The 20,824-nt window shown below is 54.0% G+C and overlaps 1 protein-coding gene across 2 annotated transcripts in view; it reads left to right on the top strand.

The window, feature by feature from the left end:
• The window catches only part of LOC122381719 (FERM, ARHGEF and pleckstrin domain-containing protein 1-like), a 57,092-nt gene that overhangs the window by 18,670 nt on the left and 17,598 nt on the right, over positions 1-20,824 (top strand). For both annotated transcript variants that reach the window (XM_043366211.1, XM_043366212.1), the window contains exons 4-11: positions 3,770-3,992; positions 10,196-10,407; positions 11,053-11,208; positions 13,585-13,745; positions 14,127-14,201; positions 14,510-14,634; positions 15,151-15,336; positions 18,160-18,458. In XM_043366211.1, the coding sequence (XP_043222146.1) occupies positions 3,770-3,992; positions 10,196-10,407; positions 11,053-11,208; positions 13,585-13,745; positions 14,127-14,201; positions 14,510-14,634; positions 15,151-15,336; positions 18,160-18,458 (1,437 nt within the window). The remainder of the gene's footprint in view (positions 1-3,769; positions 3,993-10,195; positions 10,408-11,052; positions 11,209-13,584; positions 13,746-14,126; positions 14,202-14,509; positions 14,635-15,150; positions 15,337-18,159; positions 18,459-20,824) is intronic.

Here is a 20,824-nt window from a genome sequence, read left to right on the forward strand (position 1 = left end):
GGCCCTCCAATTTTGTCGTGAGATCCATTGGGATCATAGCTCATAGGTGCTCAAAATGTTAACAACTTTCTTTCATAAGAAGTTATGAGTACCAAAGTATGGTTAGAAACAAACAATCTTATACAAAGGCCATATTAGTAAAGGCATCCAGTTACATTATACAGAATACAAAATAAAGGAGGCTCATGACGGTCACAACTTGAGAGAATTGAGTGACATGAAGATTGTTCACAGTTCACATACCAACAAAAAAGTTTGCATTAACAATTAACATAGAGGTAAGTCAAAGTAATGACTAATAAACAATACATAACTAGGTACCTATCACATCACAATTCATGTTAGAATCTACATAATGATATTGATAAGACAATCTTGCATTAGACAACCATGAGGCTTTCCAGTTTCCAGCTACCACAATTGATTGATAAACAATAAAAGATGATACTGACACATGTGGCTTGGTTAGGTAAAGGTATTTCAATCTATTAAAAGAAATATTTAAATAAAAACTCAGCATATATCGGACGTTTCGTGTTCGGTTTAACACTTCATCGGCGATACTCAATATAATAAAATAAACTGAGATATAAACAAAAGTATAAAAATATTCAACAGCCTGCGGAAGCGCGATGGGAAGCGAAATATCAATTGTAATGGCCTTGGATATTTACCGTAAAATGATTATTCAGTATCTAAATAGAACTCGTGACGTCATTTCAAATAACAAATGAGCTAGGCGTTCTACCTTCGAGTATGATGGAAATAAATAAAAAATCAAACTGGAAATTCAAAAGTCTGGAGTTTTTTTTTAAGAATGTTCATTTTTTTTCTGCCTCACATAATTTTACGATACGATTGTTTGTGAATATCATCTTTGTAGCGTTGATTTTAATGACGTAAGCGTAAGCTGAAACTGTTTTACATGGCCCTGAGCGGTGTGCGCCTTGCATCTTTATTTTATTCACTTTTCAAAAGAATAACAATATCTTACGTCATTAGTTTAACCCGCGCCCTGCTGGAGGGGGGTGTTTGAACACCCCCCCCCCCTTGTGGTTTTTCGCGAATATCTCAAAAACGGCGGCGCGGAGCGCCGCCGTTTTTGGTACACCTTATCATACATCAATTCTACACATGTTGTGAAAATTTCAGACCAAGGTCATTCAAGGTCAGGTCACCAGGTCACTTGAAGTGACCTCACCTCATAAAAACTTTCAATGTCTGCCATAGCTACACCGAGTGACCGATCACTTTGAAACTTTCAGCGATTGCTAAGAGCAACAGCATGTACAAAATGTATATCTCAGAATTTTGATATCGATGACCTAAGGTCAGGTCAATTTTGCGACCTCCCCATTATAAGTCAATGGGAGAAAAATGAAATGCGCCTCTTTTGGATGAAAGACATTATAAACACTCCCAAACACCGAATTACAAGTGGTTTAGACACACTGAACTTGAAAATGGTGTCCGTGACCCTTGTTTATGCCCTGAGGTCATCTTAGGTCACGAATGGTATCTAACAGTTTTTCGCAAATAACTTTTGATAGAGGCATGCTAGAGCGATGAAAACGCCTTAGATGTGTTTAGCTCGACGATACGGATCGACTGATATGCAACATGACCCTTTCCGGTCAGGTCATGACCTTGACCTGAGGTCAAATTTTCAAGTTGACCTTTCAACGTCAAGTTATAGTTCATTCGATGCGTCTTGACGAGAGGAACACGATGCCGGTAAAAGTAAGCTCGTACAAGGCTTGGGTCAAAAGTTATTGCAGAAAAACTGTTTTCGAAAAAATCGGCCATTTTTGCAGTTTTTGCCCCCTGCAGGCAAAACCGTTGACGTTAGGTCAAATCTGAGAGAATTACTCAGAAAGGGCGTTAATAGGGCTATCGAATGCGCTTTTCCGCGGCGCTGTAGCTCTATTGGTTCCCGAGTTATGCGTTGGCTTCTTGGAAATTTTTGACATTCGACCTGGAAATCGGCGAAATTTTGCCTTCAATGACCTCTGGTGACCTGACCTTTGACCTGACCAAAAAATTGACCGAAGTGATTTCGTCCTTGTTTTTGACGCTCTTTCGAACGCCGCCTTCCGCGTATCGCTACGTGGCCCATGAGCCGAGTTACAAGGGGGGGGGGGGTGTTCAAACACCCCCCCCCCCCAGCAGGGCGTGGAAATCCAGGACCCCCAGCAGGGCGCGGGTTAAAGGGCCTATTACGGGGAATCTTTTGGAATCATTACGGTTTTGGTCAAGTTAAGATTTTTCATTGGTCAAACGATAATGACGTAATAAAACCATATTACCAAAACGTGAGCTGTGAATTTCGTTTGTCTTTTTTTGGAAGGCTCTCTCATAACAAAAGCACAGCATGGCACCACACGTGGCACGGTGCCAAAAGTAGGTAATCTGAAGAAGTTGATGCCATTTTTGAACTTGTAATTTTATAAGAAAGTATTAGAGGTTGGTTGCTATTCTTACTAAATCGAAATTGTGTTGCACATACTAATAGCTCATACGAACATTCTGGATTGGGATTTCATACCTGGCGGAAGTGGATTGCTGGATTATTTTTAACAAAACTGACCTATTTGGCTTCCAGGTTTGATTTCCTATAACATCTGTCCATAGGCGGCAGAACAGGGGGGGGGGGTGGCACCAGGGCACGGTGCCCCCCATATATTTTGGCATGTTAACATTAGCCCTACTGGCGTTGCATGGAAAGAATGGGACCAAAATGAAAATCTGCAGTGCCCTGCTGCCACTGCATCTGTCTGTACTGTTTGTTCATTGAATTAAAGTGGCTGTAGCTTGTTGATTGTCATCAGTGCTGTGATGAAAAAGTTACAATTGGTCACAAAAAGTAGCAATATGCATGTTCTTGTTTTATTTTAAATGTAGTACAAATGTTGTTTATTTAAATTCAAATTTAATGATGATACCTAATGATAACAAGTGGTCTCAACCAATAACCATGTCCACAAGTGATAATTCTCAATTATATTGCACTGTAAGGTGTACAATTATGTAGGATAAGGGTTTCATTGGCTACATGTTGTCGTGAGATCCATACAGATCATAGGTCCTCCACAAATTTTTGCCCGCTGGATCCACAGAGATCATAGATCCGACCCCTAAATTTTGTCGAGAGATCCATTCGGATCATAGATCCAACCCCTGAATTTTGTCGAGAGATCCACTCGGATCATAGATCCAACCCCTCTATTTTGTCGAGAGATCCACTGAGATCATAGATCCAGCTCTCGGATCCAAGCACATGTCTGGCAGGGTGGCATGCGAAGGTGGATGGGAAGGGAGACGCTGCAGCTGATGTGAAAGGGTATGGGAGGATGACGTGTGAGGGTGACTGGGGAAGGGGAGCACCGCAGCTGATGTGACGGGGTATGGGAGGGCTGTCGTCGCTTGTTGTGATGCGCTTCCAACGGCTTGGTGTTGCCTGCATTTCAAGGTGGTCCTCTGGGTTAGGTCCACGTCTCGACAGGTGGGTGCGGTCAGCTTTGCCTTTATTCATGATTAATTACCGTTAGTTATACATATAAGAGTGTAAGTCAGACAATGGGTATGTCGCTATCTCTGAAATGAATCCAGCTGTCCGTCTGTTTGACGTCTGCCATCTGCCCATGTCCGTCTGTATACCGCTAGTTCCGTGAGTCGACGAGTATTTGTGTTCTGTTCGTATGCTATGTTCGTTACAACATGCGAATGCTCGACTGATATGTTTGTCTGACGCCCGTCCTTCCTCCCCCAGTACTGGCTGGACCTGGAGCGACCGATGGGACGCCAAGTGGACCTCGCGCCGCACCAGCCCATCCTCTGGTTCTGCGTCAAGTTCTACACACCCGACCCAGCACAACTAGAAGACGAATTCACCCGCTACCTGTTCGCACTACAAGTCAAACGCGATCTCGCGCAGGGGCACCTGCAGTGCAATGACAACACGGCAGCTCTCATGGCCAGCTATATCTGCCAGGGTGAGTGTGTGTCTCTCGGACCGACGATGACCAGTCCGCCGTCCTCTCGGACGGTTCGCGGAACGGGTCCGGCTCCCCAGAGATCCGCGCACTAAGTGCTCCTCCGGTAATGTCGTTACCTGTGACGGCCACGAGACACACGCGGCCTCAGCGGACACGCGCCTCCGGAGGGGGCGGACACGACGACGATGGGAGATGAGCGTACGAGGTGCAGGTGTTTGTGGACTGGAATACTTGGTGAGGCTGAGAAGATGGCTTAGTGAGTTAATTTTTACTTTCAAATTTTAATCGCAGCTCTAACCTTACGAAGAAACCCGCCTGTTCTCAATTTAACCTGTTTCCGACATTGATCGAGGTGCAGCACTTATGTCCAGCAACGGGCAGATTTCATGTGTAGGCGAGATATTCTCCCCTGGTCTTACTGGCAGAAGCTGACCTCATGACGAGTGAGAACTATCCGTCCCGTCCAACGCTCCATCACGTAGCCCCACGGTGATGTCTAAATAAGCAGCGGCCCGCCGCGCCGGCCGGTCAGTCAACGCTGCCCACTCGCCAAAACCCACACAGCGCGGCGTTATAGACTGCCCGGCTGACGCACTCCCCAGACGGGAACTACTAGAGCACACTGGCCTCTGTGTGTGAGGTACCCGAGCCAAAACCGCCGGTACCGCCGGCGTTAGCGGCGCCCCTCGGCCAGTGCTAACAAACCCCACCCGCGGAGACGGCGCCGGCGGCGTGCGGGCCGTGCAGCTGGCCAGCGGCGATCGCCGGCCGCGCTGTGATAACCTCAATCAATATGAGCCGTTAATAAACACCGTGATGGATTGACGGAGCGCTTCGTGCTCATAGGGCGTGCCATCGGCCTCGGGGGCTTCATCGTTTGTTTTTAGACCCAGCGCCCTGTTATGCTTAGCCGACTGGTCTGTCGTTTCTGGCCGGCTTATGGAGCCCCATTGGCCACCCGATTCGCAAAACATAGCAAAGTAGGTGTTCTTGTTACCTGATATGTCTTGGTATTATTTCGCTGGGCTTCCTTCGGCTTAGCTGACTACAAGGCTAGCGTTGCATAGCGCTCGCACCGTGTGAGTGGCGGTATTTTGCCGTGAGGTTTGGCTGGTGGGGTCTGTCCGGTGAGGGTTGGCCAGTTCGGTGTGAGTCGGCCGCTCGGACCGCCCGGGGAAGGTGGCGGACGGTCAGCACGCGACGGCCGGCGCCGCGGCGCGCCCCTCTGCACGCCGTGCGCGGCTCTGCACGCCACCCGTCAGCGGCGTCTGCCTGCTGTCGGTGCTCGCTCCGGTCGGCGGCGGCGGTGACAGGCGAGCGTCCAACGCCAGCGGACGGCCGCGCGTCACATAGCGCCTCTGTGTGCTAGCGCCGCGACTGACTGCGACTGACTGGGACTGGGACTGTGACTGTGACTGGGTGTCTGAACGGCGCCGCTGCTGTTGTTCGTCGGGCACGGGCGGCGGCGCTGACAGAGCCGCTCAGTTCTCGTCCCGTCCCGCTCTGCCTGGCGCCGGCTGTGGGCCGGCCGTCCTACCGAGGCCGAGTGCTACTCGGGCGGACCGGGACGCTTATACGGTCCCTGACGTGGTCGGCTCGTCCCGGCGTCCCCGGGGGAAATGAGCGCAGATCGTCGGTGGTTCCCGGGGTTCCCCTGTGCCGCACCGACCGGTAACTGACCGACTGACGCCGGACGCTCACCCTACGGCGGCTGCCGGGTGAGGTCGCATACCAGCGGTCAATGACTGCTGACTACTGACAGTACTGACCACTGACTACCGAATACAGGCCACGGACTACTGACGACTGCCGACTGCAGACTACTGAATGCTGACCACTGACTAAGTACAGACCACTGACTTCTGACCAGGGCTGCGGAGACGAAGTCGGAGTCGGAGTTGGAGTCGGTCGGATTCGACAGTTCTGCCCGGAGTCGGAGTCGGAGTCGCCAAAATCTTACCGACTCCGGAGTCGGAGTTAACGCTGCATGGCTCAACGTCATGCACCGCACCTGTTTGCTTGACGATACTGCACTCGAAATTAGATTTCGAAACACTTTTTGCTGTCTTGGACGAACGTTTTCAGCGAAAGAGGCAGAAGACGATGAATGCCCCAGAACCTTCTTTTCAATTCTGCATGTTATTTTTAATGCATATTTGCAACGCAAATCATTGGAAAGCACAAGGGATCGTTTCAGGCAAGATAAAAACATCTCCATTAAGAACTTCAATATCATGATATGGATTTTACTAAAACCGTCCGGAGTCGGAGTCGGAGTTGGAGTCGGAATCGGAGTCGATTTTGAAGCCGGAGTCGGAGTCGGAGCCACCCTAAAATCCATCGACTCCGCAGCCCTGCTACTGACTACTGACAATCTTCCACCAACCACTGAGGCACCTCCTTGTCGACCGGCCATTATCGAGTAACGACTTCCAACAATCACTAATCTACTACCTAACGACTGCTGTCTATGTATAATTCACTATCCATTGACATATCTACCTAGTTGTGTCGCTTCTTAATGACAGACTCGCCCTGCTGGACTGGGGAAAGCCGCATTCCACTCTGCAGTCGAAAGGACACCCGAACTCGTGGTAGGATCATGAGTGCATGCCACAGCAATCGACGTGCTCGTACAATCCGTCGTTCTCTTTGTTCTGCGCTCTACTCAGCCAGTTTTTACTTCGTGCTCTTGCTGTTGAAGTTGAGACCACTTGTGCGGGTCGACCAGTGGCCCACTCCGTTACGGAACTGGCTGCCTGCCGCCGCCCTCGCCCCCGCCGCCCCCGCTGCGGCGTGGTCGGACGGTGACATTATGCCATCAGACGACCAGTCAGCCCAATTACTGGCGAGACGGATGAGCGGCTGCCGCCCCCAGGCCGCCCTTGTCACCCCTCGGCTCGCCGCTCGGGGTGGAGGACGTTAGTGGTACGGGCCGGCCGAGAGGTGCTGTGGCGAGGTAGTGTCATCGGCTGGTGTCATTGGCTAGCGTCATCGGTAGTGTCAGCGACTAGTGTCACCGCCTGCACTCGGTAGTATGGTCGATATCATCAACTGCAAGCAGCAGCACAGCTTACTCTGCCCACACTATAAACGGCAGCAGTATCGACTCACTAGTTTTGCCGTCGATCTCCTTGGAGACGAATTCCCTCAGCATTATACGCTGTGCGTTGATGATGCTGAGGCTGGAGGCTGAGACCCATGCTGGACGGAAGGGACGTCCATGTTAGTGACCGTCGCCGCCGCCCACCGCACCTGGGCCCATGTTTACGGCAGACGGACGCTGCACCAGCCTTCCGACAGGATGGTGCGCGCTGCGTGGCGATTCGGTGACAGTGAGACTGGGACAATTGGTGCGCCAGACTGGTGACTCAGTGTTAGGCGGGCGGGACGGGACGGGACTCCACCCACGTCATGTCATATGTCGTAGGTACACGTCACCTCTGATGAAGTTGATGGCTGATTAGGATTCCACCCACAGACTCCCTCTAGTCATGAGGAGAGGGGTGTAAGGATGACCTCTGGCTCGACTCTTAGCCCGCTGCTCCACGCCCAGGTTTTAGTGTGACGGTACGGGCCCCTCCCACCGTCAGTAACTGCCGGCTCTCGGTGTTCGTCGGAGTCGAGAGGACCGGCCGGGTCGATGGTGCGCCGTCCGTCCGCACACGGTCCTCTGCCCACCGTCTGCCGCTCTCTGTCCAGATCTCCGTCCACCGCTTACCGGCTGCCGTCCTCATACGCTGTCCACCGCACACTGTCCTCTGCCCACCGTCCGTCGCTCTCTGTCCAGATCTCCGTCTACCTGCTATCGCTGGTCGTCCTTATATGGCGCCCACCGTCCACCGCCCTCGTCTACCGTTATCCGTCCACCGCTCACAGCCTGCTACCATACCTCTCTGTAACCATCCGCTGCCCTCATATACATATACACCTCCCACCGCCTGTCGCCCTTTTCCCATCGCCCGCCGCTCTCTTCCCATCGTCCACCGCTATTTCCTGCCTCCCACCGCCCTCTGCCTGCCGCCCACCACTCTGTACCCACTCTCCACTCTCTCTCCGCTCTCCGCCCGCCGGCCTCTATGAGCCGTTGCACGGAGCCCGCGGCGGTAAGCGGACTGGCTGGCACTTTGGCGGCACGGTGGTATCTTACGCGGTCGGTGGCCTGCAGTGCCGGCACTCGGAAACTCCGGTACAGCTGTAAAAGCACAGTGGAGCGGCGGGGTGCGCTAAGAAATAGCCGAAGTCAGCGGGAAGTCGATGTTTCTTAGAGATCAAGGACATCCTGTGGGCGTGTTTTGCGCTGTTTCCGATGCTTTAACTGCGAACGCTGATAATTATCCCTGAAATTACACACAACTGTAAACATAGCCTTAGATACGCTTGTCCGGCTCAAATCACTCATGTCAGTTTTCGTGCCCAAAATCTTGCTCATGTGACAGACTGACAGTGACATGAGTCTCGCCGGTCGTATGATAGGGACCATGTTTGCAGGGAAGGTTTGCAGATCTCCGGAATATATTCTGCCGGATCTGCATACCCCTTTACGCTACTCTCTGCCGTTGGTCATGGGGCACTGCAGCACGCGTGACCGCACCGCCGTCGGCCGCGATATTCGGCGGACAGACGAACGATCTCACAGACGGAAGGACGGCCCGACGAGTGCCGTGACGGCCAGTCTGATTAGGTGTGCGTCAGGAGTGGCACCGACGTCGGCCCCTGAGTGCTGATGGACCCCCGCCTCCTCTCCCGGGGGGCCAGCGGCGGGCGCTCGTACGCCGCTGATGGACCCAGCTGTCCTACCGGGGGCAGAGTGCCGAACGGTGCACTTCGGTACTCTATCTCGCTATCGCGGAATTATGCTGGTGTGGGTCGTTTGGTGGTGGTGTCGGTGATGGTTGTCGGTCGGCTGCTCTCGCAGACTCCCCTCCACCCCCGCCCTCTGGAAGTGTCGGCCGCTCGGTTTGCGGCTCTCTGACGCCGGTGCGTGTCAGACCAGCACCAACACCCCGAAATAGCGCCGGTCGGGGAGCCGCCTGGACCTGGAGTCTCGCCAGACCCATGTATCGACACCGCGCCGGCCGGCTCCGAGCGCCGTGGCGCCGCCGCGGCCGCCCTCGGGACGATATTGCACGCGCTACGAACCCCACCCGGGCAGTGACGGATGCCGGTCAGCCGACGACCGGCGGCTCTCACAGCAATAACGGACGAGAGGGGGGCGATAAAGGCGAGTCGGCGGCATCGTATTGGTGAGATACACCGGCGCGGCGGTGGTCGGCGTTTGTCAACGGACGAATTAAAATGTGAGGACGAGTCAGCTGACCGACAGTCTGTGGAGCGTCACTGTCTGCAGAGGACGACCTGATCTCGTCTGGTGACTCGGAGAAGCGGTGGTTGGATTCCTGCCCGCCGGTAGCATGTCGAGCCGTCTGATGTCGTTCCAGGCCACCTGGTGTGGGTGGGTCACAGACGTCTGTCGAGCGGTGGGTGGGCGGACGGCGGTGACGGTGTCTGAGGGACAGTTTCCTCCGCCGGCCGCTATCGGCCCGCCCGGCCTCTCATGACCGCCGGCCACGGACGGCGACTGTCGCGCCCCGATAGCCGCCGAGTTATGGCGTGATAAGTCGGAGCGGGCTGTGACGGCCGCCCCGCCGGGACCTGGGGCCGGCCTCACCGCGGTGTGCGGCGTGGTAACACCGGCGGTAATGGAGACAGGGGGAGAAGAGAGACTGGCAGAAACGTGGGGAATTGGTGACAGCTAGACTTGAAACATCACACACCCTTGACTCACCGCGTTTGTTGCGACATTTTTACATTGCAGGTCGTCCTTGGCGTTGTCATTACACCGTTACGCGTGAATAATTCTGCCAAATATGGGAAATCTGAGGACATCTACTCGTATGCATTTTTGAGGAAGGAATGTCTAATGTTTGTATTAAGCATGTTTCATGGTTAGAATGTGAAAGTAGCTCAGAGCTAGCTTTAGGTATACTTGTGATATATTACAAAAATGTTAAGTCTTTTTTTGATTTCTTAGAATAGTGATGCGAATAGGTTTCCGAAAGTATGTTATCAGCTGGCTGATGACCTCAAATATTTCCAATTTTACGCAGAATTAGCTGTTTCCCAGAAGTCTACGCGGTAGTGCTTTTGGTGACGGTCGTTTTCCTTACCCTGACCTCTGCCCTTTGATCTGCCGACAGCCGAGTACGGCGACTTCTCTGGCCACGAGTCGGCGGACGCGTCCTACCTGCGGGCGTGTCGCGTGATGCCCGGCCAGGACGCCGACATGGAGCGTCGGATCATGGAGTCGCACCGGCGGCTGGTCGGTCAGACGCCGGCCGAGGCCGACCTCAACCTGCTGGAGACAGCGCGGCGCTGCGAGCTCTACGGCATGAAGATGCACCCGGCCAAGGTGAGAGCTCTACGGCATGAAGATGCACCCGGCCAAGGTGAGGCGGCCCAGGAATTGATCCATTGCTGCGGATGGGGATGGGAAGGTGGTGGCTGTGGAGGGTTATAGGTTGTAGGCTGGGTGACACTGTCAGGCCAGCTACGATCGGGTGCCGGTAGAAGGGGCCACTGTGAGGACCTGTTCAGTGTTCAATCATGAGCCCGATGTTTGCGCTATGGGCAGCAGGTCAATGGCTGCTCTCTAGCGGAGTGTCGACTTCTTTTACAATGAGTCCAGTTTGGTGTCATAAAGCTGGCGGTTATGAGCACATTTCATTAGCTAACATCTTTTCGATATGGTGTCATCATAATGCATGATGTCATGCAAATATGCAGGCACTCCAGTGGCTCTTTGATTCGATAGCTTTAACAGCTTACGTTCAGAACTGAGAACCGCTGACCCTAGGCCCTTAGGCCGCTGACTGCGATTTGCATTGTCAGCATGAGTCTTGTCTACGTTCATAATACCAGTGACTCTAAAATCGCCGCTTCTGGCTGCTTTTCCAAGTTACCACATTCACCTCGTTTGCGTTACCACGCTCATCTCCGTGTCATACGTATTTTATCGCCGCCACTCTGTATCGATACCCGCCTTTTTCCATTGCAGGACCACGAGGGTGTGCCCCTGAACCTGGCCGTGGCGCACATGGGCATCGTGGTGTTCCAGAACTACTACAAGATCAGCACCTTCTCCTGGGCCAAGATCAGAAAGCTGTCCTTCAAGCGGCGCCGGTTCCTCATTAAGCTCCATCCTGAGGGACATGTGAGTGACTTGGTGAAGGAGTGGGGAAGTGGTCAGGAGGGGCATGGGTACAGCCTAGTGCTTCCGCCGAGCTTCATGCAATTAGGTGCCATGAGCCCATGAGTTAGGTCGTAAATAGAATAGGTGTAGTTTGATATAACTATGCTTTGATTAGGACAAAACAATACCAAATGTAGGTTAGTATTCGAGACGTCGGATGTTTTATGTTACTAGAAGCCTGCCTGGCATCCGTTTAAGTTTGTGTACTGACAAGGGGAGAGTTTTAGCTATTAGTGCTGCAGTACCGCTTACGCTAGTGTCAGTGTGGTTGCGGGGAGGGGCTGTGAGATACTGGCGCCCAGCTGGGTGCCGCTAGCAGACTATTAGCTCGGCAGTACCGCCTGTGTTCTCGTGTAGTCGCGGGGAGGGGCGCGTGCAGACGGCTCCGTACTGATGTCGCTGCCTTGCCGCTGTCTGTCGCTACACTCACCAGCCCGAGGTACGGCGTTATGTACACCCCTAACTTTTGAAATATTTAGTAGTCGTGTGTCTCTTCAGTATGAATTGGTGGATGTGCGAGGATAGCTACTACGCATGATGCTGCTACAGCAATCACTCTTTGATGGTGTTTTGCTACAGAAACTACTCAGATCTGGGTATTTCTTTGTATCCTGGCAGGAGTTATTTGCTGAAAAAAACATAATGCTTGACTTTGATATTTGGTTATATCTTGACTTATTCTAGCACTTTTGCCTACCTTTCATCTTGGTCCTGGGCTGCTTGGTTTCTTATAAAACAGGTATATCATGGATTCTATTTTAACCCTATTAGTGGCAGGGGGGGGGGGTTAATCCACCCCTCAGGTTTTTCGGGAATATCTCCGAAACCGCTGAAGCTACGATGCTGAAATTTTCTGACTTTTCCTAAAACTAAATTGGGCACATTCCCTGAAAATTTCAAGTTCATACCTTTACCAGGGGCGGCTCCAGAGCACTGGGAATTGGGGGGTCCTATTCGTGAAGCGAGTCATTTTGGGCGAAGATCACGAAGTTGATGTATTATAACTGTATACAACAGTTCATTGAATGAAAGGATAACATCTACAAAGTTATTGTGCATCCTCTTTTGACACGTTTTTGCTATAATAGGCGGATCCAGGCGTCCAAAAAGGGGGGTTATGTTTTACCTCCCAACATAGGTGCCCTGACACCGCCTATGCATGACCAATACAATTGTAGTCGTTTTCTCATAAGAAAATTGTAAAATAACAAGACCATTGTTACCCTTTTTAGAAACAGTACCAACAAAAACCTTATTTACTATACTTTTTGTGTACCCCCAATCTCAATTATCTGTATCCGCCTATTATTTTTGAAAATGCATATTTTTAGGATCCATGTGAATTCCTGGTTCATTCTCTATCGATCGGCAAAAGTTGCGTTAAGATTGGTTCAGAAACCTGGCCGTGATAAACAGTCTAAAATGTATCTGCAATTTGCCCGTTTTTACCCCCCTCTACCCCCCCCCCCCTATTGACATTTTTTAATTTTTATTTTTTAGAAATGTAGATCACGTTGAGCGAAATCGAATGCCGTTTGAATTTTGAAAATCGGCCCGTTAGATCTCGAGATATCAAGGGGGGGGGGTCGTAAACAGCCCCCCTGCCACTAATAGGGGTAGCCAGGAGCCTGCCACTAATAGGGTTAAGCGATTTTCCTGTTGGTATGCAATATGCATGGTACAGCGGGTAGTATGATCCGAACTTTGCATGCCTTTCCTGTCAATTCCGGGATTAATTGGTAATGGCTTCTGGCAGAAGAACTTCTGAAAATTCTTCACTTTCACTTGTCACTTTCCACATCGTGGTTGTTCTTTTCCAAAAATGATTGTATCATGCGGTCACGTCCTTTAATTGTTTTGTGTATGTTCGGCTGTGGTTCATGTTCGCTCGTCTTCCGACTTCTAATGGAAGTGAGTTCATATGAATGACATGGCCCCTCGTAATCGCTTATCGTCGTCTCCAGTTCATTGCGCCACGGCAGTGCCATCTCATCTGTCTTCTCCTCCATCCACTCCCCTTATCCCTCCTCACCTTCCCGTCGGTCTTTGCCCTGTCGTCGTGAAGTGACCACTCACTTGACCTTCTAAGCATTATCATCGTGATTCACCGCACAAACAGCACACCACTCGCCCTTTGAGTGGACTTTGTGCACTTAAATTCACCGCGACGATTCCTCAAGTGCCGCAAACTACAGAGAGTTGTGAATGACTCTTCTCGCTTTGGCCATCGCCCAGGCTACGCAGAGTGGAGAGCGAGGGAGATGATATTGTAAAAGCACTTGAACTCTCTAATGTATCTGTTTTGTCCTGCTCTGACAAGTTTGGCTCGCCCGTCAGGGTTACTACAAGGACACCGTGGAGTTCTTCTTCGGTACTCGCAACTACTGCAAGAACTTCTGGAAGAAGTGTGTGGAACACCATGGCTTCTTCCGATGTCTGGACGTGGCGCAAAAGAGCCGCTCCAAGCCGCGCGTCCTGCCGCGGGGCAGCTCGTTCCGGTGAGAAAGGAGAGGGAATGTTCGTGCTGTGGGTAGAGTGCGCTGGCTACCTTTGGGGAGTTACGGGTATAATAGCTGCCGAGTAAAAAGTAGGTAATTGCTAGCTACTGCAGGCAGATTTGCGTTACGACAGGCTACCATGCTGGAGATGTTTGATGCTGTAAGCAAAGCGAAAGATATCTTAAATACTTGGCTACGTCGTCACAATTCATAGCATACCACGGTGCACTAGAATGCTAAAATGACAGAATATTGAAGATGTATCGGGAGATAAAAACAGTGCCATGCGTGACTACTGAACAGTGAACATAGCCAAAGATCGCGACTCGCTTGGATTCATGTGACGTCTTTCTGACTGTTTGTTGTACTTTCCACTCACAGGTTCAGCGGCAGGACTCAGAAGCAGATGATCGAGTACGTCCGGGAAAACTACGCCAAACACCAGGGCTTCAACAGGTCCGTGCGGGGCTTACAGACTCAAGTTTCTTCGATCGACTTATGCATGGCCCGTGGTGTAACCCTAGCTAAACGAGCGGACCAACAATGCCGTTATAGTAATAGACGTCGCAACAATATTGAGTAACCAGGTCATTGGGTATCTATGAAAGGCATCTACGTTGCTAATGAATTTCTTTGCCTGTTCTCGTTGCCGATTTATTGCCCATGTCTCTTTTATGAGCTGAAGTACAGCGCTGTCATCGGTCAATAACCAATGGCCTTTTCGAATTTTTACTGATATGTGACGGTCCCGCCCGCCGCCTCAGGTCACAGTCGTTCCGATCGTCGAGCGCTCTGCGCGGCACCACCAGCCTGGCGGGCTCGACGGTCGGCCCTTCTCTGTCGGCGCACCCGCTCATCCCGGCTGAGCTGCCGGCAGACAGGTCCACAGGTCAGTCAGGACTCAGGAGGAGTCTGGGTGTCGCAGTCTGAGAGTCGCAGTCTGAGAGCCGCATTCTGAGAGTCGCGGTGACTAACCAGTCACTCGCCTGACGGTTCAATGCAAGGGGCTTTTATGTAGTAACACTTAACGGGGCAATGACAGGGGGAGGGGGGGGGGGGCAGCCGGTGGAGCTGGCGTTTAATTAGTAGTGTGGTAAATGAGTTCACAGCACTGTTCTGTGACACTCTGCGCCCTGCCTCCATGTAGTGTATCAGACACAATCATGGCACTGTTTTCTGCGCAAGCGTGATGTTTCAGAACCTTTACTGGAACCAATGAGTCCTAACTTTGTGGAACTCCATACCACATGTCCATCTATTGACGAGTGTTTCTGTTGATATTGTGTGGCCCGCCCATCATTGTCCTGGCTTGTCCCCGTGTCTTGCAGTGGGCCAACCCTTCTACCTCACCTCCTCATGTGTTTCAGTGGGACGCCCGTCTCTCTCACCTCCCCATCTGTTTCAGTGGGCACGCCTGTCTCGCTGTCGTACGGCTCTGTGACGCTGCCGTCCTCGACAGCGCCCCAGTCGCCCCAGTCGGGTACCGAGCGAGATACGGCCGAGCTGGACACCTCGCGCGGAGAGGCGTCCGGCTCGCTGGCCTCGTCTCCGCCGCAGTACGCCGCGCCGCCGCCGCCGCCGGCACTGCCAGGTCAGGAGAGTGAGCCGGACGACAGCGAGCCGCGCTCGTCCTGTGACTCGTGCGGCCGCGGCCCGTCGGCGACCGCTTTCTCTGTCCGCAGCAGTCGCAGTCTGTCCGTCTCCGAGACAGCTGATGAGACGGATGAGCTGGCCGCGGGGGTGAGCGTCGGTCGGCGCCGTGGTCAGCTCTCAGGAGCCAGCCACCAGTCGTCCAGTTTGAGCTCCGTCAACGAGATCAACACGGTGATCGACCGACGGCTGAGCGGCGAGCCGGCTATCCTACAGGACGACAACGTGTCTCACGACTCGTACGATCTGCTGGAGGACAGCCCGCCGCGCTGCTGGTCCCCAGAGCTCGGCTGGCCACCGGCGCGGCCCGTTCTACTTCCCGGCACCGAGCGAGAGCCGCTGCTGCTGCCGCCGGAGCCGTTCGCCACGCCGCCGCCCCCGCCGCAGTCTGCCGGCAGTGGCGCGGGGACAGGGGGCTCCCCGCGGCGGCACCGGGTGCGTGTGGAGGTGGAGCGGCCGCGGCGACCCGATCAGAGTCCGGTGCTGTTTGCGCGAGCGGCGCTGACAGTGCACTCTCCCCGCACACTGCGCCGTGACTACGTGGAGGTGCACCAACTGCCGTCAGAGCGCGCGTATAGCTCTCAGGATGACTCACTTGACGACTGGCTGCAGGTCCGCTCCATCTCCGGCGCTCTAGAGCGGGAGATTCTGCAACATCTGGCCGAGCAGCGCGGCGGTGACGGTGCTGACGATGAACCCAGCACGCTGTCGTCGAGCTCGAGGCCCGTCGAAGACGACTCGACGCTGCAGTACGACACAGTTCCTGACGAGTCGGACGACCCCAGTCAGGACGAGCGGCTGGTCGGCCGGCGGGGCGGCACCCTGCCGGCCGCGCGCGGGCTCCTTAGTCGTATCAGTGAGCTGAGCTCGGAGTTGGACTCTCGCCGCTCGACGCCGTCGTTCAGCGCTCCGTGTGAGGAGCTGCCGAGCCAGGGCGGCGGGTGCACGCTGGTCGGTCTCGGCGCCGGGGGCGAGCCGAGCGAGTCGTCCACGGAGGACGGCGGCCGAGACTCGCCGTCCGGCTCTGCCGAGCCCGACTTCCCGTCGCCGCCCAGCTCGCTGCTGGAGGCCGGCTGGCCGGCGCCGCGCCGCGCGGCGGACCGGTGCGCCGGCCGGCCGCGGCGCGCCGCCAACAGCGGCTCCGACACGGACGCCGGCGCCGACCTGGCCGGCCCGCTGGAGACGGCGCCGACCCGCCGGTGTCCGGCCGGCTCCCGCACCGCCGCCCTATGACGGTCCCCGGCAGCCCGCTCCAGGGGCTGAGAGGGCCCCGTCCGGCCGCCGACTGCAATAACGCGGCCCGGGAAACGTTCCGGCCGGCGCCGGCCGAGCTGGCCGCTCGCACAGCGCAGCTTTCACTCGTTATTTATTGCGAAGTAGTGAGTCGTTACGGGCGGCGTGGCGTCTGTTTTCCTGCCGCCGCCGGAGGTCTACTGTTGCCGACCGGCTGACCCGTTACAAAGACGGCCGTTTTATATTGATGACCCAACGTCACCCCACGTGTCCACTCGTCCATCGCAGTCCTCGCCTCACAGCCGCTCGTCACATCATGCCCTCCCTGCCCCTCCCCTGACCCCGCCCACCCTGCAGCTGCTCACTGGCGCCGCGCAGTGCCTTTTTGGTTGTGCGGGCCGCTCCCCGGCCTCCCCTGGCCTCCCCCGGCCTCCCCAGCTGTCCCGCCGCCCTCCCGGCGGATGATACTCGCCCTGTGATAGCTGCGCCGTCGGAGACGGCTCGTCCGCTCCAAAGGCACGGCGGCGTCCCCAGTTTCAATACATACGTGCCGATTCTGAGTGGACGTGAGTTGGACTGGTGTGATGGTGTGCTGTGTGAAGGGTGGGCCGCGAGGGCGAGTATGTATGAGTGTATCAGCTTTCCAAAGCTGCGAGGACACGCACAGTTTGAACTGTCTGAAGGTGAGGCTCCGCTCTATCCATATCGGTGTATGTGGCCTGCCGCACGCTCCATGTACTTTGTTCGATCACGTTTGTGATCGATTTGGCATGACTGCCGGTCGGCGCGCCTGCCTGCTTGTCTTATCTGTGGCGGGGTCAGCCCACGCTACGTCCAGCCGGCGGGCTTCATCTCACGGCGGTCTCGGGAATATCGCCGCTCGCGCCTCCCTTTCGTTCCATTCAGTTCAGTTTTCACGACAAAAGCTGTTACGTTTTGTTACGTAGTGAAGCTGCGGCCCATGCAGCCTACCGAAGGCCCCGCAGACTTGGTTGGCACATATGGGTGCACCGGTTTTGTGCAGCACAGCAAGTGGCTGTTTTTTATCAGTATCTTTATGACTTTCAGTGTTTTTAATCTTTATTTACTGCTCCATATCGTTATTTTTGCGAGTTGATGATAATTTTGTCATAGATGACATCACCATGATGAATGTTTCAAGACTCGACCCGCACGTTTAAACGTGCATTGTTTTGTTTGTTTTTATTTGTTGTACAGCCGTTATAAGATGATTGTTGTATTGCACGTCTCATTCAAACGTTTTTATCTTCACGTGTATGTTTTCATTATTGTTTCTTCTGCAGCAGCATGTCTGATGTTCATTGCTCATGTTACCGTGTTTATCCATATTTGCATGTCACATAATGTTTTCCAGTTCACAACTGCCATAATGCTAGTTAATTACTTGGTTTATTCATCTCCGATTACTTATCAACAGTAAAGGTAATATTTTGTCATTGTATAGCCTACAGAGAACGTGCCCTGTTCTCCCGGTGTATCTGCGCCTTCTGACCTCGGTTTACCCCTACAGACGACGGCACCCTGCCCGTGCTCTCGGTCAACGAGGGCGGCTCGGAACCCGACGAGCCGCCGCCGCCGCCGCCGCCCCCGCCGCCGCCGGCGACCGTCTCCCCGCCGCCACCGCCGCTCCCCGAGCCGCGCCTGAACGGCACCGGAACCGCACCACTTCCGGTGGAGAACGGCCAGCCGGCGCCGCCGGAAATCCGCCGGAAGCCGCGCCGTATCCCGGCCGACCGGGCCTTCTTCATCGCCAAGGAGATGCTGAGCACCGAGAGGACGTACCGCACCGACCTGCGGATACTGCACGTGGTGAGGAGTGCGGATGGCGAGGGTTTGGACCGACGAGGGTGCGGGCTGCGAATGGGGGGAGGCGTTGCTGGGCTGTTGGAGAGGGGGCGTATGGTTGCCTGGATTGATGAATCCCGCGGTGGGTGGTTAGTAGGGTGGCACTTAATTTCGACTTTTTTAATTTCGACCGGGACGGGTTGTAAACTTTGGGAAGACGGTCGTCCCAGTTTACAGTCATCCGATCGTGGTGATCGGGAAACGTGTTCCGTTCCGAGCACTCGGTGAGCCACCAGGGCTCTTCATGTCGCCCTCGCTTCTTCCGTCTTCCTCCAAAGCCTTGGTTTGATGAGTAGAAGAGTGTATTTACAAATTTCAGATTTTACTAATGTACAGCACACACGGACGTTAGACGGTATACTAAAACTACGCGCATGCGCTAGACGGTCTATCTAGCAACGTGAGACATGCGCAGCGTGTGTGCGCGGATATACGAGTATACATAAGCAATGTCGCACCGACACATGCGCAGCAGGTGTGCGCGGCTGTAGGGAACTCCTACACTACCCCCTCCCTAGACGGGTCGCGAACGTGACGCGTCGAGATCGCTGTGGGGATCGAACGTCGCGATCGATGCGAGAGCGCAAGATAGATCGCGGTGGAGCTGGTCCCGGTGCTGCTGCTCTTGGAGATGGTTGTTCTGCAGGCGGCGTGTCTTGTGGCAGCATCAGCTCCAGGCCGTCCGACCGGGCAGCTGATGGTGGCAGAGTCGCAGAGGCAGGAGATTGCTGCGCAGGTAGGTGTGGCGTCTCTTCCGGAGACGCAGGCTCACAGTGGTCGATGTTGCTGATTGGTGCGCTGGCGGCCACCGGCTGCTTGTTGGGTGGAGCTGGCGTCGGCGTCGGTCGCTTCGGTAGGTTGCCGCGAGGAGATGCTTTGAGTGAGGCGTCAGCGTCGATCCGTTGCTGTTTGGCAGTCTTCGTGTTCCGCACGAAGAGAAGTGTTGCGGCAGATGCTTTCGACCGGCTGCACGGAGGCTCGCAGCGGCGGGCCTTGTTGCCGAAACGCTGGTGGTACCAGCAGACAGAGCTGTCTGGGTACGTCGGCGTCGGAGGGCGTGACGGGCGAGGCGTCTGACGGCTGCGATGTCGACCTTTGTTGCGGTGGGAGAAACTGCACGGCGCTTTGCAGCGACGCGCTCTGGCACCGAAGCGCTGGTGGTACCAGCAGATCTCGTAGGTTGACGGATGCGCTGGCTTTAGAGGGCGGTTTTCATGGCGTCGTTGATGCTGGCTTCGGCCAAGTTGCGATGCTGCGCCTTTGAGTCGACGCTGGGTGGCCTCCATTTGCTGTACTCGGACGATGAGGGTCGCGATGGTGGCTAGCAGGGCTGTGAGCCGACCTGCTGCCTCGGGTTCGGGTGCCGGCGAGCTGAAGCTGGTTGCGGGAGGAGCGGTGTGCAGCCGGGTGGCTTCGCTCGACTCCATGGTGTGGTCCACGAGTAGCACGGATCACGTCGGGGTCACCAGTGTAAACTTTGGGAAGACGGTCGTCCCAGTTTACAGTCATCCGATCGTGGTGATCGGGAAACGTGTTCCGTTCCGAGCACTCGGTGAGCCACCAGGGCTCTTCATGTCGCCCTCGCTTCTTCCGTCTTCCTCCAAAGCCTTGGTTTGATGAGTAGAAGAGTGTATTTACAAATTTCAGATTTTACTAATGTACAGCACACACGGACGTTAGACGGTATACTAAAACTACGCGCATGCGCTAGACGGTCTATCTAGCAACGTGAGACATGCGCAGCGTGTGTGCGCGGATATACGAGTATACATAAGCAATGTCGCACCGACACATGCGCAGCAGGTGTGCGCGGCTGTAGGGAACTCCTACAGGGTAGCCATATTGTTCTACCTCACGAAAAAATGATCTGTATGAAATTTTATAAAAAAAAAACTATTTATATTTAGAGGTAGCTCAATGGGGTCATACTTGGTACATATTGAGAAAACGTATATTGTGAACGGGGATTCAGATGTGTGTCGCGCCTTTCCAAGCATTGTCATATTTGAGCTGCAATACGTTTAAATGAATGATAGATGCCTTTCTATTTGTTTCATAACCACAGTGTTTCTCGCCGCAAACGCGCTGTGACGCAATGCGTGATTCAACCAATGGCCGTTCAGCGTAGTTTAGCTTATTTTGTTCGGTGACGGTAGCCCGCTGCCAGGCGCATAACTTCAGCTCTTCTCTCGTATTACGATGGTTGGGAAGGGTCACGAGACTGCTGGCACTTACCGGGGTTACATGAGCAAATAAATGCGTATCAGGAATGGTTTTTCTTTGCTGAGTATTGTGATCCGTTTGTAATACGCATTTACTCTGCTGATGTA

The sequence above is a fragment of the Amphibalanus amphitrite genome, unplaced genomic scaffold, assembly GCF_019059575.1.
Source record: "Amphibalanus amphitrite isolate SeventyFive unplaced genomic scaffold, NRLGWU_Aamphi_draft 000126F_arrow, whole genome shotgun sequence".
NCBI classification, from domain to species: domain Eukaryota; kingdom Metazoa; phylum Arthropoda; class Thecostraca; order Balanomorpha; family Balanidae; genus Amphibalanus; species Amphibalanus amphitrite.